Source organism: Lampetra planeri, chromosome 1 (genome assembly GCF_965212315.1).
Source record: "Lampetra planeri chromosome 1, kcLamPlan1.2.h2, whole genome shotgun sequence".
NCBI classification, from domain to species: domain Eukaryota; kingdom Metazoa; phylum Chordata; class Hyperoartia; order Petromyzontiformes; family Petromyzontidae; genus Lampetra; species Lampetra planeri.
Genome location: NC_136107.1, coordinates 5053704 through 5073168, shown reverse-complemented (window position 1 = coordinate 5073168; position 19465 = coordinate 5053704). Strand labels below are relative to the sequence as shown.

The following is a 19465-nucleotide window of genomic DNA, read 5'->3' as shown; positions in this document are numbered from 1 at the left end:
ACCCTCTAACCCACCCCGCCCCTCGCTCTCTCCCCTCCCCGCGCCCTCGCTTCTCTGTCATCGCGGCGCCGTTGACGTCTGGGCTACGTATCGAGGCGACATCCAGTCGGCGCACACGGCAGCCTCTGACGAGCGCCCGTACGTAACGAAGCGGCGGGTAAGTCCCCGTCACACGATGAGACTCGCTTCGTTTTACTCGCGCGCCTCGTCGACGGGGGGCGGGAGGGCTCCGCCGACGCGCAACCAGCGTCGTTTTTATTTCTCTTTTTTTTCGCGTCGCACCAACGCGCGGCCCTTCAGCCCGGGGCCTCCCAGTTGTAATGGCTGCTGTTGTTCTTCGCTTGCCGATCTCTGATGCAGCCCGCCCGCGCTTCGGTCCCCTCCGTCACGCTGTTTGCCGTAATCGAACGAGTTTAAAATCGTGAACTTTTGAGGGGGGTTAGTGGAGCGCGTTCGTTTGTCCGTCCGGGATGAGTACGACTGTGGCCTTTTGATCGGAGCGGTACGAGCGCCCCCCTACTTCCCTGGACTCCTCGATCCTCACGACGTGCGGCCTAGTGAGGCTCTGCCGCCGCCACCACGCCTCAGACCGGCAGGGTGGCTAGGCGAGGTCGGTGCGTGTTGGCGGGAACGCGCGGTGTGGCGCCCGGCCCAGCGGCGTGCGCGGGAGATCGCGGTGTTTGATCGTCGTGATGATGATTTTGTTGGCGATGGTGATAGTTTTGGTGATGTTGATTATGGTTAGTGGTGATTGTTATGGTGGGGATCTTGGTGGTAATTGTGATAACTGCTGGAGATGGTCGTGAAGGTGCTTGTTGTTGGTAGTTGTTTTATATTCGTGGTTGGTGATCGTGATTTTTAGTTGTGATTGATATTTAATGATCTTGAGGATAGCTGATTGTAATAGTGGCGATTACTCCAGTACAAGTTGGTGGTGGCGTGCTAGTTTTTTTTTATTTAGGTTTGTTTATATTGTTGGTTATTGCGATAGTTTTTTGTATTGACGGTTTTAGGTCTCCCTTAGAACGGGTGTCTTACGTTGTTATCGGCGTATAGTATTGGTCCTTTTATGGTGAAAACTACTTAGTCAAGACTGCTAGGATTTAGCCCTTCATTTGTGTATGTATACAATTATTTTACAGAATTATGATATGCATAATGCTGGACAATAATGGCGCTTTGTGACTGATTATCATGGCGTGAATGGTAATACTGTATCTAGTTTACATTAGAGTTAATGCTGTTTACAGGTAAAATAACGACCGCATGGTTACGGTAACTTAAATTGTGTTAATGGTAGTGATGAAGCTTCTTATATGCATTGGGTTGCCATGTGGTGGTGTTATTGTTATGTAGTGATTGATGCAAGGTTGTTGTGGTTAGTAAAGTCGTGACTTAGTGAGGTATTGTGAACCATGTATTCAGTTGGTCTCGTTAGTGGGTTGTGTTCATAGCGATTGACCTAAAAGATGCTAAAAAGATTGTGTAAGGTAAAATCAAGGTAAGAATATGCTGTAAATGTAGGGGTGAACATTTGATTCCCTTCAAGACTAACATCAGTGGCGAGCAATATCTTAGATAATCCAACCGCCTCCTTCCCAACACCATTAACTAGTGTTGTGTATGGTCAACAAGTGCATTAGCGATACTGAGAGGGTTGCATTTGTCCCTAAGTGGTTTGACAGGTATATAAATGTAAATATTACATTTCGCATTGCCTTTATATTACAAGAGTTTGGAGTCAACGCTTTGGCAACCGCCGTTCGAAGATCTGCCCTCGAAATATGTCCTGTTCTCTGAAGCTGCAGTTTATTACCGTATGTATTTGTTTACTTTATTATTATCATGGTTTATTAAGTTTTATGCATAATGCTGTCGGTGAGGGTGATGTCCAGGGTTGTAATATGGGAGCTCTACTGATTTTGGTTGGTTATTGTTATTAGTATTGTGTAGAGGTTGATGGATTGTTGTTGATATTGTACAGTATTCTATTGCTTTTTATGTTGGTGGTTGTGGAGGGAGTTCGTTAATTTACCCATAAATGACCTGTCATACAAGAACATAGACAATGCTTTTTTAGCAGTTGTCTCTTTTCTGAGTTTGAAAGAAGGCCTATTCCCATAAAATGTAAGCTTAACGATGTGTTAATTACTTTAAAGAAATTAGTTTTATTACGAATAATTCGCAGTATTCAAGTGATGTTACAGTTTGTTTATTGTGCTTGGTCGAGGTAATTGTAGCTTGCCATCTGTATCTTGATGTATTATGAACGGCACCTCATTTGGTTCCTAATTTTTGTTCAAGCTTCATCTTATTTATGATTGACTTGATTGAATCTTAAGTCTAACCCACTGTACCTTGAGTCAAATAACTTGTCATCTAACTTTATATTAAAGGCAAGGAACTGGCTCGGAGAAAAGATTGGTTGAAATCTTGTAACGTATAATGGTAAACATACTTTCCAAACATTGACTACAATGTGTATGAGTAAATGGTACATTATTTTTAGTGTAGATATTGTTTTAAAAACTAATACACCTTAATCTTCATGTATTATGCCTTGTTAACTTTGTGGTTATTGCACTGCTGCGTTTGTCCCTCTTTACATCTCCCATCCAGTTTTCAACTCGGGTAGATGACATGCGACATCAAAATCCCAACGTAAAACTGTATTCGAAACAAGTGAACCTCTTGTGAATAAGTAAATTCTTATTTTGTAATGGTATTCTTAGTTTATTGCCACCATTTTTCACCAAATTGTCTGTCTGCATTGTTTTTCTATCCTTGTGTGTCTGGAAGCACCAAAAATAAAGTGATACAGTACTTCCTCATTTATGTATGCATTGGTGCATTGCATCGAGGATGTGGTGTTTGCAGAATGGGTGGGTAAATCCTTCCCACAGCCTATGAACTCATGGTGACGTAATACTTGCTCATTTATAAGGTTTGGCCATAAGTTACTCATTTAAGAATTCCAGCGTTTAATTTATTTCTGCCAACATTCATAAAAACTAACGTTCACCACAGCATAATGTGCTGCTGCATTGTCAGTGCCCCGACTGCATAATTTCGTGTGATCTACTGCATAGGAGACTCAAATTATTGACTTGGTGCGATATAATTGAAGATTGTCTATTATTTGGGAAGGTCATGTAAATGCATTATTTTTGCTGCAGTGGGTGAGGTGTTCAGGCTCTGTTCACAAAACACATGTTCATAATGCACTAATTGAAATCAGTTTGAAAACTTGTACACATTTTCTAAAATTCCATTTTTGTGCCTTGAATGTGTCTAATTAAACAGCTTTAAATGTGTACAATATTTATGCGACTTATGAACAGAAATTGATAACCAGTTCCATACACTATAATTTTGGTAAAAATTTGTAAAAATAAAATGTTATGGACAATGCCAAATGCCATTTAATTTTACCTTTTAATGCAGTATATTATCAAGTAACCAGTGGTGATGTCACGGCACAATACGCTATGCACTGACTTGGAAAACTGCCTATTCCCACATGTAAAGCAAGGTAACCAGCTTGAAGTTTGGGTTTCGCATGCAGCTTGATAATCTAAAAATAAACCATGTTAAATAGAGCACAGGATTTACAGTAACCTTTATCCTCTTAACTCCAACACAACGTAAATAGTTCACTTTTTATGGTAAATACGTGCACAGCAATCATAAAGTAACTTGAAAAGCGTGCCTAGTACTATAATTATAATGTTTTAACTTGATTTTCTCCATTATAGATCACTACACGACTACTATATGGTTTGAGTGTGAACATAATTTTGCTTGTATAACTATTGCAGGTATGTCAGCCAATGCAACTGATTGAAGAATTGGTGAATGAAACTGGTATTATATAGGAGGGCAATTGTCTTGTGGTGCTTATGTTATTTGGAGCCAGGTGTGCTTTACAAAAATGTCAACTAAGTTGTACTAAACATACTTGCAGCCTGGAATTACTCATGTCTTCAGTTGTGAAATTTGAAAATATTACACATATATGAACTATAATATGTTTGTAGAATACATCATGAATATATGATTGCAACTATGTCAGCAGGCTCACCTAATGCCTTCCACTGTGAGGTTACACGTCTTATTTTTATTGGGTGTTGTCTTAATGTATTTGCATCGAAGGGGTTGGGGCGATAAATGTAGCCAAAAGAGCTTTACAGCATTGCTTCACGGCATTGCTTTGCGAAGGAAAACCCATTTGATAGTTTTAAATTACGTGTCAGCTAATGTCCACAATTGCTTTTCTTGATGTAATTACTGTATACATCTTGCAATGTATTATAAGCTTGTTATTATATAGTCTCACATCTCAGTGCTTTTAAGCGTGTTAACATTAAAAATGGTAATTCACAAATGTCATGAATTCAAAATACTTTTAACATGTTATGAATTCGTCTTATAACTGAGATTTAGTTTTTTTCACAAGGAATTTTTTTTATCTCATTGGCTACTACAACCAAACAAATGTACAAAATAACTGCTGATGATAGGTTTTCCCATTTTTTTCTGGCAACAAAACAGGTGTTGAGATGTTAAAACACCAAACTGAAACCTTTTACAAGGAATCATGTCTGCATTAACCACAATGCTTGTGGTCAGAATGCAAACAAAACAATACTCTGATAATATATGCATTGTCCTTGAAAGGGATTGAGACGAGGCTCAAAAGAAAGTTGTCTGGTGTGGACCAATCAGTTTCAAGGACAATGCATATATTATCAGAGTGTGTTTTTGTTTGCATTCTGACCACAAGCATTGCGGTTAATGCAGACATGATTCCTTGTAAAAGGTTTTAGTTTGGTGTTTTAACATCTTAACACCTGTTTTGTTGCCAAAAAAAGGGGAAAACCCTATTATCATATTTTGGTACTGGCAAAGAAGGTCCCATGATGTAAAATAACTGCTTTTGTGGTCTTCAACCAGTGACAAGTGAAGACCAAAAAGTGAGGAAGAAAAATCACTAATTGCATTCCCCAAAAAACAATCACAGACACTGATATGACAGCTGCTGAATAGATATGAATACGAAATTAACGAACTGAATAAACTAATTCAAATGACGGCCCACTGGTCATTTATGTAACACATCATGTGTAATTGAAAAATAAAGATTTTTTTTTGCATATGCGACTGAGTGATGGTTTTAATATCTATTGGATGTTGTGCAACAACTGATTTGAACTATTTTGGAATGTGCAGCTGTAACGCACCTTAGCGGCAACAATTCCTCATTAAATTTCCAATGTATTATGAATGCTGCACTTTTAGTTTCGATTACTTGAAGTAAAAATCCTTCGAATTGTTATCAGATGTCTGGATTAAGCAAGTTTTACATTGAAGCACTTTTAAGTTATCTGATTGCGTTTTCACACAACTAGTGCAATAATTGATTCCCAATGAGCCAATCCTGATTATTGAGCTACATTCTAAAAAGAAGATTGCAATCAACATAGGTTAAATATGAGCCAATGCTCCTGTTATTGGTCATTGAAAATGCACAAGCTTTAGAAAAATACACATGCCACACCTATAATATGAGGTACCATATGGAGGTTGCATATGTGTGCGTTAACGGTGAACATAGCAAAGTAATTACAGTCTGCTCTTTAAATGCAACACTGATTGTTTTGTGATAGCATGAATTGGTGTGACAATGAACGTATTTGACCACTTTGGAAGTGGATTTACCCAGACATCACGTCTCCAGGACTACAATGTTTACATTACAGGATGTAGGTTGCCAACTGTCATAATTTTTAAAAATATATATTTAATGTATTCCAGATACACCAGTTCTCCCACACTTAAATACAATCAGAGTTTAGTCAACAATTTCAAGCGACATACTCCAGCAAGTATTGACACTTGCTTTCTCCAGTAAATGCCTCTCCCATATTTGCCAAAACTTGTGTGGTGCACCTGGAATAGGCAAGTGGAGCTGGAGATCCATGCAAATGCCAAGCGTGGCAACACAACTGACACTTTTTTTTGCATACATTATCAGAGTTGTGTTTTTTGTTTGCATTCTGACCGTAGGTATTGTGGTCAATGCAAACATGACTCCTTGTAAAAAAGGTGTCAGTTTTGTTGCCAGATAAAAGGGTAAAAAACCTCATATTTTGCGACTGGCAAACGAGGTTACAATGGTATAAATGCTTACCCTGAGCTCTCATACTCTGATGGTGCATTGTCTTTGAGTTGCGCGCCTTTTGGTGTCATCTGGTCGAACACCATGTGAGACTAGGCTCTAAGAAAAGCTGTCTTGGGTGTGGACCAATCAATTTCAAGGACGGTGCATACATTATCAGATTTGTGTTTTTTGTTTGCATTCCGACCGCAGGTATTGTGGTCAATGCAAACATGACTCCTTGTAAAAAAAGGTGTCAGTTTTGTTGCTAGATAAAAGGGTAAAAAAAACAATTATCATATGCCCCACACCTGTGCAGCAGGTCTCAATCACCAAAATCGAACAAACATCGTCATTAATGAACCCCTGTCCACCTGAAATGTTCTCCTTACTACCATATTCGCCCAGCAAATGTATGGTGAATGTGTGTTACATGCAGTTCCAAGTAGACATTTCAACAGAACTAAAGTACTTTATACTTCCAGATTGAAAACAAATCCCTCTTCTACACTTCTGCAGTTTGTGGCCTGGGTTGAGCACGCTTGCTAACAGTAACGTGCATACATGGTGGCTCGTTACCCATTGTTAGGTCATTAACTTGAACAAATGGCTCTGCCTCATCAACTCGAGCAATATTCTTGTTTCTACTCCCGGTTGTAAGCAGCACAAGAAGAAGAACTTTTACAAAATGGTGAATAAAAAAAAGCTTTTAGACTGCATAATTCTTATTGAGTACAAGTGCATTCACTCTGTTACCTCCATAATACAGTTTTTTTGGTTAGATCGTGTAAATATATAAATGTGTCGTGAAACCCGCCACCACGCGACAGCCAAATAGTAAGGTTTGTTGCGTAAACAGAACATGTCAGTTAATTAGTACAGCACACCGGTGTGTTGGAGAGCAACGCCACAACACGTTTTTTCATTGAAAATAGGTACATTTAAAAATATGACTATCCTGGTCACAAAAGCAAAGTTTGTGGGGAAAAAATTAACCCGTAAAAACAAAGTTTTTCACTATAAATCCTTTATATGCGTGTTCAATGGGCCACAACCCAGCCCACATTGGTCTTTGAAACGGGCGGCTAGAGTCCTCTCGTCCTCTGGCTTGAGATGGCTGCCACCTATGGGTCAGATGATTGTCTGCCACCATTAAGCAATTGGTAATTAAATATAACAAAAAAAATTCCTAAAAGGTGTCAAATTTTGGGAATTTTTTTTCACGAAAATACATTGTTACACACAACGAGTCTGTGCAAAATGTCAGCTCGATTGGATCACGGGAAGTGGGTTAAAAAACGACCGAAATATTTGCACGGTCGTAAGCAAGCAAGCAAGTGAACTTAATATAAAGGATTTAATAATAGCCGTTTTCTGTACTTTTGAGTCACAAGCAATTAGGAAATAACACTACCCAGGAATAAAAAAAAAAATTGTATTATTAATATATTATCTTGGGCTTTTAAGTGAATCGTTCATTTACTTTAGCCTATTTAGTTAGCATTGGCTAAATATTTGTTAGTTTTGCTTAACGGCTAAATCATTTGTGTATATAATTTAGAAAAAATATTGGTGCTTCATGGAATCAATGCAGAGATAATGCTTTCATGAAAGGGGCAATACTTTAGTATCTGTTTGCAATGTAAGCAGCACGGACACCAATTTATGTAAATAAGTGACAGTTCAATGTGTTACAGCAACATTTGAATAAAACGTTGAATCTCTGCTGTGTATGCTATGATAGAAAAAAAAACAATAAGAGAAGGCATCTTTAAAAAAGCATTAAGGTTATTCCAAAACTAATTTAGGTTAAGTTAGGAGTAATATTTTCCACCATTATCAGATCCAGCCTCCTGCCCGTTGTTGCACTAGTGCAATAATCCACAGTTTTTATGGGCAGCAATTACACAGCAGCCAAATACATGATTGTCTTCCAAGGGTAATTACAACTAAGCAGCATGTGTTCTTTGTCAGTTATAAAGTGGTGCACCATTGAGCAAAACCGGCTAATTGACAATACTGATTGAACGGTCTATCGTGAGGCGTACGTTCACCTGTTCTAATTATAGTGAATTAATGATTATGAAAAAGAATGAATGCTGATGATTGAGTAAAATCGTGTGAATGTTTTTTATGCATTGTGGTCACGTCTTTTATGTGCACAAGACATACCACTTCTAGATGGCTGTGTAATGCCATGCAAATATTGCTGTTTATGAAGCAAATACACGAAAACATTTCTTTAAAAAATGTCCATTTCAGAGCTGCCTTATTTGCTGTTGGAGGAAAGAAACGATTTTGACTTTAAATCTATCCTGACAAGTGGTGCCATGGTCGGAGCATTCACAATCAAAGTTATATTAGTTCAAATCCTTGGTGGGGTTGACAAGCCCATCATGCCAATGGTACATTGATTACCACTTTGTGGGAAGTCATCAGTAATCCTGTTGAGAGACTTAAGCAACCCGATGGAGAAGAGCACCCTACCGATCCTCGTTTAAAAATGAAAGTACTTCGATGCTATAATGCAGTTCACACAGTACATATTTTGTTTAATCAATTGCTTTATCAATTATAATACGTCAAAAGCCATCTTCCATACTCAGTTGAGCAGTGGGTGGTGCCTATCTTGATTGGCAGACATGAACCAGTTGTGAAATGACACATACGATAGGACTAGTTGTATGTATGTTCACCTTTCTGCTTTACACAAAATGGTACGCACTGATTTTCGAGAGATAATGATGCATTTTGAGATAATTGGTGCATTTTGTTTGATGATGGCAGGGCTCGGAGGGTACAAAACAGCATGTCAGAGGGACAACAAGGTGTTGTGTCTGTGAGTGCCGGAGAGGGAGAAACACAACTTGTGACAGTGGAGCAGGTAATGCACTGCTTACATTACGTTGCTTGCTCGCTCGTTCGACAGCTGACCTAACTCACACTCGGTTACTGTGTACAATGATGCACTCGCATAGCTATTCACCCTTCACTTACTCGTTCGTCTACTTGCAAATTTTGTCACTCATGCATGCAGTTTTGCTCCCATTGACTCCCCTCCACTCTCGTACACACATTCGGATGCCTTCTATGTGCATTTAGAAATTCATTTCCATGAGGGTTATTCAGTAATGTTTCTCAGGGCATATATATGCCACAAAGCACTAAAGACTTTTAGTCTGGCAGCAATTTGTACAGAAACTGAACCAAAGCTGACCATAAGATGTACAGATGACTTCATAGGGGTAATTCGAAGCAGTGTTAGCTTGTTCAGTTTAAGTAGCAAGTGTGCTGAGGCATGAGCAGCTATGCTGTGCTACAGAACTATTTAATTTGATTACATTTGTGCTCCGATGTTTGTTTCTGTGGCTGTGCCTTTGTGTGTTTTCCTGTATGCCTCCATACTTTTGCGTACAGCTGCAAGTGTCTGCTGCAGGCCAGGTGGTGACAACCGGTGGCCCAACCATGGCGGTGGTGCAGCTTCCTGGGGGGCAGACAGTGCAAGTGCAGTCGGTTATCCAGGCAGCACAGCCTTCTGTTATCCAGTCTCCACAGATACAGACCATACAGGTGCGCAGGCCTTTTTTGAGCTTTAACAGGGTGCTTCAGAGGATATCAGCATTTTTTGTTGACGTTTGTGGATCTTCTTGGTTCTTTCGGTAAAGTCACGTAGAAGGGAAATGATCAAATAATAAAAAATAAAGTTGTATTTTTATTATTTTATTATTTCCCTTCTACGTGACTTTACCGAAAGAACCAAGAAGATGCATCCCTGCAGTCACGAAAGCTTTAAATCGAAAGTTTGTGGATCTAATTACTGCCAGCAATAGAGATGCTATGGTGGTATCAAAAAAAGTATTGCAGTTAGGAGAGGAGGGTAATAAGTTAAGTAATCTCGTAGTACTAAGAATGGTCTACACTCCTTGGTGTTCTCTGCTGGCCCTCATTTATAGTTCACATGTAAAGCAATGTTATATACAGTACACATTTTATTGTAATTCGTTTCCACGATGTTGATGGGTCTAGCAGTCTGATAGTCTGTTTTTACATGTATGCACTGAGAGGTGAGTTTCTGTTGCATTCTATACACATTATGGAAGGGTACCTCTTAACAATTTCCCCACAGGTGGCTGCTATTTCTGAGGAGGCTGCAGATGGCTCTGCTATCTCACAGAAGCGGCGGGAGATCCTGTCCAGACGGCCCTCTTACAGGTCAGTGGAACATCGGAACCTCTTGCGTTTGTCACTTGAATGATTTATTCTCTTCTGGGTGGCACTAGTTAGAGCCCTTGCCTCACAATTCAAACTTTATCAGTTCAAATTCTGGTCAGGGGTCAATTTGGCTCATTGTTTTTATTGAGCCATTAAAGTGAGTAGCTCTCTGTGAGGAGTCAACAGGAAGTTGCTAAGTGGAGGGAATCATTCTGCAGGATGGAATGGTGCTTGTGTGGCTGACATTTGGTGACCCCTTTCACCACATAGGAAGATACTCAACGACCTGTCATCAGATGGACCTGTGGTGTCCAAGATTGATGAGGAGAAGAGCGAGGAGGAGGGCACAGCTACCATCAGCACCGTCACATTGCCCACACCCATCTACCAGACCAGCACTGGCCAGTACAGTAAGTGGATTCACGTTTGTGGGAGAGTTAAAACGTCAAGAAGAGTGTAAATTGTCCAGGCTCGGGAAATTGCTGTTTACTTCAAGTTTGTATTCACAAGAAGCCATCCCAGTGATAATGAGCGATAGTTGCAGCATACAATTATGTTGTGGAAAATATCTTTCAGATAAACTTTTTTTTTATTATGTCACTGCAATTTCCTTCACTTTGCACTGCAGCTGTGTGCTTATTTTGTATACATTAACTTTAAATGACTTGGCAAGTATTGTTAAAGTCGTTCATTATACTACCTGTTTTTATATGAACAAAATGTATTTAATGGAAAATGAATATATTCAGATATTGGCTTATCTTGAATCTGTATACCTTAAAATGTAGTTTCCTTCCACCAAATTGGCTTTAAACATTCGTGTTTTCTTCATGGTTTTAGTGCAAAAGTATTTATTTCTCATATTCTCAGGTTTTTTCGGTAAAGTCACGTAGGTAAAAACATTAAAATTAATGAAAGTAAAATAAAACAAAACAAAATAAAATTCACGACGTTTCGGAGGCAACACAAGTCTCCGTCATCAGGTGGGACCGTCACAGCCGAATTAGCTGCATCAAGTGCGTCGTGAATTTTATTTTGTTTTGTTTTATTTTACTTTCATTAATTTTAATGTTTTTACCTACGTGACTTTACCGAAAAAACCTGAGAATATGAATCATTGCAGTCACGAAAGCTTCAAATCTAGAATTATTTATTTCTCTTTTTGCCGTAATAGTGATTATTATTTTTTTTTATTACATCACTAATAAAAACACCGGCCATCAGTGTGCTGCTCAAATTTAAATATTTAATTTCAGGGATTTAGTTTTGCGTGTGATAAAATGTCAGGTCCGGGCATGTTTATTGATTCTTTGAGATGCAAGAAGGTTGTCAAATGACAGAATTGTTGTGGAAAATGTAAACCCGACAAACCACATGGCACTGAAAATGTTTAACACAAGATCAAGTGGTGCGTAACAATGGTAGATGACAAGATTACAAGTGCATATACATGTACATATATGAAGGTGTTTGTGTAGTTTTATAATACAGGTTTCCCTTGGTTTATGCGATAGATGCGTTTAAAAAAGAGGGCATGCAAAGCGAAAAAGAGTTGCTGAGTAGCACATACAGCACACACAATATTCCGCGTCCGACTTTATAGCCGCATGGAAGTGAATTCGAACCGCATATAGTGCATTTTGGGTTGAAATAGGTAGGCAGCATATACGCGAATTCGCATAAAGCGAGGGAAACCTGTATCAGAACTTTTATTGCCTTGCTGTTGAGGCACATTTCTAAAACTTGGGTGGCCAGGAGACAATTGAACTCTTTGTAAATAGGAAATTACATAAACTTGCCATTTGGTGGGAAGTCAACATTTGTTGTTTAAAAAAAATTATAGCAAGTAATATAGGAGTGTGGAAATTCCACCACTGATTCATGGCTCTCAACATGAATGAGTGCAGCCTCCAATGCTCTCGGTCTTAAAAACCACATGTACTCGGACTATAAAGTATTGCGTGTCACCCATTTAGCTCGTTCTGGTGTATCTCCACAGTTGCAATCGCGCAAGGCGGCGCGATACAGATCGCCAATGGCGCGGAGGGTCTCCAGACGCTGACCATGACGAACGCAGGCAACCAGCAAGGGGGCGCCACCATCGTGCAGTACGCACAGACCAGCGACGGGCAGCAGTTCTTTGTACCGGGCAGCCAAGTCGTCGTGCAGTGTATGTATTGCCATCGCATGACCTAGCATTCCATGTTCTATGTATACATTCTGCTGCCTTGTACACATAGCCAACTGTGTTTAGGAACAAATTAAATAAATAATGAGAGAACATGATACAAGGAGGAACTATGAACATGCGATGCCCTCTCAAAATTTAATGAAATGTAAAAATATGATGGCAACAACAAAATTATGGTTCACCACAATTGAACAAAACAGGGCAGATGTTTTTTGTTCGAATGCATGTTGATAAGCAGAGGCTTTCAGGTCTACAACGCAAAGCAGCAGCTATGCGACTACTCTTCACCAAATTAATCTGACCAAAACTTCCTTAACAAACCCTTACAGTGTGGAAACTGAACTTAAATCAGACAGTGGTGGTACTTTCCCAGGTGGTATCGACACCCATTGACCTTCATTCACCGTGACTGTGTCCACAGCTTCATCAGGCGAGACGTACCAGATTCGTACTCCGACGAGCGGACTCTCTCAGAGCGTGGTGGTGTCCGCGTCCCCGGGGGGCTTGGCCAGCCCCCAGGGGGGTGCCGAGGAGTCCACGCGCAAGCGCGAGATCCGCCTCTACAAAAACAGGTGCTGCCGCTGCGACCGCCACCTCAACTCGTAAAACACAGGGGTGCTTCTCACACCGAGAGCAAAGCAGTGGAACATTTGCGGTCATCCATTGTTGAAAATGTCAGTTAAATTATATGTATGGCAGCGGATTGACAAAGTACTGTAGTTTTTTATATTTTTTATAAGTCGTTTATTTCCAATAAACTAGTTTTAGTTGGCGTCAGAACAGAGTTGCGTCATTGATGATGCATTTTTGTCCACCACCATGTCAAGTTCTGACCACATCACATTCTGATTTGTGAAAAGGTTAATGTGTGGGATAGTATTAAACAGTTTTGGGAGCTGGAACTCAATTTTTAGAACAGTATGGATACTTATACTCAGAAACATTTGTTTTTTTGTCAAAGCTTTAGCTTGGTTACTGCATGTCATGTGACTAGATCTACAGTATCTGCAATTCCATGTGATGGCAGAACTTGTGTAGTCGTGAGCTGAGCAGGTGGTGCATATTGTCTCCAAATATTGCACCACAGCCTTTGTTAAACGTAACTTTGGTAATTATTTTGCAACTGTGTTGCAAGCGATGCTGAATGTTCAACGATAATAAAAACTGTTAAGGAATTTTGAGCAAAGTCGCAAAGGAGTCTGACCCAAATGTAACTATTGTAGCCGTTGTTTAACGGAGACATTCAAACATTGATGCAGACAATAGAGTTGCAATATAATTGCAAAGAACATCCTAACTTTCTCGCCATGTCCACTTGATTGCTACATAATGTTCCCTACTTCTACAACATCTTGAGATGTCGTTGCTTTTTAAACGCTTTGTAAATCCAAATAGCTTTGTAGCTATTTTTCGCGCAAGACTGTGTGTGTGTGTGCCAAATCTCAGGGAGGCAGCACGTGAATGTCGGCGGAAGAAGAAGGAGTACGTGAAGTGCCTGGAGAACCGCGTAGCTGTGCTGGAGAATCAGAATAAGACCCTCATTGAGGAACTCAAGACGCTCAAGGACCTGTACTGCCACAAGAACGACTAGCACACTCACACCACCCACCAAACTCACTCAACCCGGGTCCTCATGGTAACCATGGTCCCCAGCCTTGCCCTTTACACGATCCAAAAGACTCCTTTTTCTGAATGCCCTTGCCAGCCTAGAAGAAGTCTCAGTAGGTTTCATCCAAAAAACAATGGTAGGGTGAGTTGCAAACGCTTGCTTCACTTTTTGGCATATCGGCAGTTTCCACCGGAATTTTCAGCAGAAAACTGCAGATATTTGGCAGTTGATATGGTGAATGTTGGCTGCAATTGCCTTTCTGCAAGCACAGAATGGATAAGAGATATTCCTGTAATTGTCGAGGTATACAAGGTAACTCTCCCATCGCCAAAAAGTTTAAAGAAAACCAACAAAATGTAAGTCTCTATGAGCAACTTAAGTTAGATTTTTGCTGGATGAAGCAAACTGCTGCGCTTGGCCCAGTAAAAGAAGATGGATTAAAACTTAGTCTTGGGCATAAATGGTAATGTAAAAATTATTTTAAAAATAATAATATTGATGTATTTGCATAAAACTGTTTTGGTTATATTATAGGATGTAATGAATATATATATAAAAAATGGTTCATAAGATTTATATTTTCTACTTTATCTGTTCTGTATTTTAATTGGATAGAAGATATTTGGATGCCTAGCATTTATTTATCCATTTTTAGTGACGCAATTATGACCAGAATAGAAAGCCTGTTAAATAGAAAGCACTGCAGTAATATTTGGCTTTTGATAACAAGTTGCAGTGTTTCCATTGACTGTTTAGGGCTCATTATGGGTGCCCTTTCGTGATTTGTATGTTTTGTAAATCTACAGTACATTTCGGCCATGAGCATTGGCATGCATTGGTTATTTAAAAACACTCATTTACAATGAAAACAATAAAAACATGCCTTTTGCAAAATGGGTATTTTTGTGTAGCTGTTAAATAGGCCCACATTTTGAGGTAAACTTTTACACGGAGATGTATCGACTTTTTTAAAGTCCTATGCATGCCATGGAGCCTCATGTACAAACTTGATGTTTTGATTTTTCAAAGAATAATTATCAATAGTTCTAAGGAGCATTCATGAACATTTAAACAAAAACACCATTTACGTACTAGGTCCGTTAATGTTGCCTTTGATTATTTGTGTCCCTGTGTTTGGTCCTCCGGCAGATTCTGATTGGACAAAGATAAATGTGCATATTTGTGACAATGGGGAAATAAGAAAAGATTGCCTTTACTAATGTTAAAAAAGTACATTCCATATGGTTCTTAAATTGAAGCTGCGTGTGCACCGTCGCGTGGTGCGGTCGCATATCTTAGGGTTGTATCGCTTTGTTAAAGTAACAACATTATACAACTCGCAACTGCGGGATTTGATTTTGGGGACTAGTTTTTTTATGCAGACGACCCAAGTTTACTCGTCGCCTATAGTACAGTGTAGGCTGTTGCAGAGGCCCACACACGGTTTTATTATCGATTATCTTCAATAAGATTGAACCACAGAGATGAGTGTATGCAGCTGCATTCCTTGAAATGGATTTGTAAGGCTAAATTAAATAATGGGACGTTCCATTTGTGCAAGAGAAATGCAATGAATTATTTTGCAGGGCATTGTATGACGATGATAATTTACCACATTTGATCCTCCATAAATGTATGTGTTCACTTTGACGAAGCATTCACAAATGCTCAACTTGCTAATGTAACCCAAAGGTTAGGGTTAAATGACATGTAAAATGTATTTCAATGGGATGTATGTGTAATATCGTTGAGGACTCTTGGACGCCGGGGTTGAGGCACACGTATTTATTCCGCAACAGTTGTCACAACCGCGGACATACAACACTGGAGGGGGTATCGGCCCCCTCACCCGGCTAGCTGGGAATACACTGCTAGCTATCTCTGACCTACCTCCTAGTCCTCCACTAACGGGCTAGGGGAGGCTGTCTGGCCCGACACTGGTAAGTCGGGCTACGGTACCCGGAGTCCCAGAGCACTAGCTCTGGTTCTCGGGACCACGCCGCTGGCTCGGTCCTGCGCGGCCCTGACAAGGGCGGCGACCCAGGGGAGTCCAGGGCTCTAGCTAGACGATCTTCGGTCTGCACTGGTTTAGCTTTAACATTGTCCCCCGAGCTCTCCGGCTCATCCCCTTTTATACCAAAACCCCCCGCTGAGGGGTGGGGCCAGCCCCCCCCAGGCTGCCCTGTGCGGACGTCGTTGAGAGCACCTCCCCGTGCACTCACGAAGCCCCGCCCACTGTGTTTGTTTCCCGTGTGATCCTATGTATACAGCCCCTCCGTAACACCCCTACATATATATGTTGAACTACATAGCCAACCATCCTAAATCTGGAATGAATTACAGAAAAGGCTTAAAAACTATCAACTTTAAAAACGTAATTCCATAGTCATAAATACAAATACGTTTAAAAGGGAGTATTGTAACAACAATGTATAATTAAATAACAAAATCCCAACAATATACAATGAAATTTGTATCATGAGTGCCTCTAAATACAACTGCATCTTAAGAAACATGCTTATATAGATTGGCCCAATGTATGAGTCCTAGTCTGGCATCACTTGATTCTATTCCCAGAATTCTAAGACAATTCCTAACAGGATTGACATAATCAGGGGGTTGAGGCTAGGCTGTTTGGAGCCCGCATGGCATTTTGACAAGGTGGATCCTGGTCGGCAATGTGGAATTGCCATTATAATGAATGGAGATTTTACTGGATAATCCATAGGATTTTAAAGAATCTCTATTCTGTTTGATGGCGATGCATTGAATTGCTTATTACATTCTTGGGGGTTCTGTTGATGTCTGCTGTCAGGGAATTCCATTCATTTATATGAACAGGATTCATATTGGACGATTCTTTATATGGCAAAATCACTCTTTAAATCCCATTTAATGTCGATGGATATTTTACCATGGGAATTGCCCAGATGAATCTCGATTCCTACTGGAATCGTCTACGGTGGATTCATGCAATTTACATATTCATCATGTGGCGGTGTGTGAAGACAATTAGCTGGCACTAACAATACTGCTTATGGCTACAGTGTTCTGGGTAGGAATCTGATAATGTCACATTTTCATTGTGCCTGTGCAGTATTTACCAAAGCTTTGCATTTGTGAATGCTGATCATAACAATTGGTGTAAAAGGTCACAGTGAATGGTTACGTTTTTTGAGGATCCAACTGTGGTATTTGCAAATACCTAATTACATTGCCATTTCATATAGGTAGATTCATTATTTTGATAGAAATCACTTCTGTTTAGACTTTTGGCTTCAAGAATGTTGTATTATCATTGTTTTCATTATTTTATTGTATATTACAAATATATTAAATGCTGTTTAGGGAAAAGTGGATATACCATATTGCAAAAATTGCTTTAATATTTGTAATCGATACTCATTTCTGTATTAAGTAAGAGGTTACACTTGTTCTGTGAATATGCGTAATTAACTTCTTAGATGGCAGGGGAATATATCAAATTGTATTTTTTATTTCAGTAGCACAATCGGACAGTGTTCACCATAAGCCATAAAAATATTACTCCGTTTCATTAAGTTGTAGTTATTTGTTATCCACTCGTTTGTACATTTTGTAGTTGAATGGTAAATGTAAAAAAAATTGTTGAGAGCTTGCTCATCGTGATAGAGCCGCGGTTCTCAAACTCACAAACCAATCTCATACACTCCTGTCTACCATTATATCAATATAGTACAAACGTATGCTATACAATAGAACATCAATGGAAATGGTCAGTGTATCATTTTGATATAAGAAGTTGGGGCCTCCCAAAATATAACTTTCTCGTGAAATAATGTTAACAGAAAGAAAATATTGGCCTTTTTATAATGTTTTTTTTTAGGGCTGATCATCTTTGAAAATTATCCAAGTGTATTGCGCTTCATAGCACTGGTGTAGTCAGTAGTCATTAATGTAATGCTTTAAAACATTGGTTTTATTGAAATACTAAACTTCAGCATAAAAAATACTTAAGTTGCCTGCGTCCTGAAACAAGGGCTGGATTAATACTGCTTAATAAAACAGTGATCTTCCACATTGCATATGCTGCATCAACATTGATGAAATGTACGATTGCACGATGAGAATACAGTATGTTTCAAAGTTTATTGCATGAAGTGTTAGTTATGTACTAATGCGACTGAAGGGGATGTGCTGTAATTTATTTGTGAAAATGTGATATGATTGTTAGTCGGTAGTGATTGCAAAAGCTTTAACTAACTCTTAAATTATCTCTTAAATGGAGTTCACAATTTTGTTAAGGTTATTTCGCCAGAAGCTGAGCTTTTCAGAAATTCCGCTTTTGATATGTTAATAATGAAATTAAAACTGCATACAGTACAGTGATACACGACTCGTCAGCACTGCTCTGAAAAGTCAACACTAACCATGCACATATCAGCTGACAGGTGATGTACAATATGCAATGGTGGTTGATTCAGGCTAGATTCATAAACAAGCAATTAAAAGTTTTTTTAATCTACAAATTAAGTTCAATGTATATTTCGATCTGCTCTAGTGTTATTGTGTTGCAACGATGAAAATTTACTTTCTCGAGTTACAACCATTTTCACTTTTAATCCATTTCTAGTTTGTACTGCTTTATCCAAGACATTCAAGTTAACATTAATCGCTCTTAAACGTTAAGTTATACCTGCATGGCAGGTCTTTTTAGTGTCGGCATATAAAGAGCAGCATTTGAATTCTGAAACAAACAAGCTTCGGAATTCACGTGCACAATTGATGAGTGTCATGTCATTACAATTTTACACGTAATTTTATCATCATTCAACAATATGCCGTGCTCATTGCAAGTACCTGTAGATAAAGATTTTCTACTGAAAAAGGAAATTGATTAAAGTTTGGTGAGGAATCGATTGGAAACTTGTGATGGTCAAATCCCATTGAGAACCGCTGCATTTTGAGTATGGTTACCCATTGTCTCTACGTGCTATGTTTATGTATTGATTATTGTATCCTCGTGTGTTCTTTTGTACTGCATATTACTTTTAATACAACCCTTTTGTCACAATATGTCTGTCAGTCACTGAAGTAGATATAGTGTGTGTTCCTTGAAATTACAAGGTTGTGCACACTATGTATCTGCGAGGATGTGACTCATTGAATCCTGGATAGCCGAATAGAGTTCAAAATAACTTACAAACACCTTGTGAAAGACCCAAAGCAGAAGATCCCTTCCTGGGTTTGATCTTCCACGAAGCTCATGGTACACCTTCAATCGCGTTTGCACCAACCATGGCAGATGTGGGCATCC

General features: G+C 39.4%; 1 protein-coding gene across 3 annotated transcripts; it reads left to right on the top strand.

Moving 5' to 3' along the window:
* The first annotated feature begins 43 nt into the window (after positions 1-43).
* Positions 44-19222, top strand: LOC144731790 (cAMP-responsive element modulator-like). 3 transcript variants are annotated; one of them, XM_078613069.1, is made up of 8 exons: positions 44-157; positions 8945-9041; positions 9575-9727; positions 10284-10369; positions 10640-10779; positions 12369-12539; positions 12982-13132; positions 14007-19222. In XM_078613069.1, the coding sequence occupies exons 2-8, from the start codon at positions 8967-8969 to the stop codon at positions 14149-14151; spliced, it is 921 nt and encodes a 306-aa protein (XP_078469195.1). In that variant the 5' UTR covers positions 44-157; positions 8945-8966; the 3' UTR covers positions 14152-19222. The 3 variants fall into 3 exon arrangements, with proteins under 3 accessions (XP_078469195.1, XP_078469276.1, XP_078469299.1); XM_078613150.1 differs by having other exon boundaries at positions 68-138; XM_078613173.1 differs by lacking the exon at positions 44-157 and having other exon boundaries at positions 8952-9041; positions 9594-9727.
* Positions 19223-19465: the final 243 nt, after the last annotated feature.

Coding starts and splice junctions, on each gene's coding strand:
- LOC144731790 (XM_078613069.1), top strand. CDS start 8,967: ATGTCAGAGGGACAACAAGGTGTTGTGTCTGTGAGTGCCGGAGAGGGA. Junction 9,728..10,283: donor CACAGATACAGACCATACAG/GTGCGCAGGCCT, acceptor ATTTCCCCACAG/GTGGCTGCTATTTCTGAGGA. Junction 10,780..12,368: donor GACCAGCACTGGCCAGTACA/GTAAGTGGATTC, acceptor GTATCTCCACAG/TTGCAATCGCGCAAGGCGGC.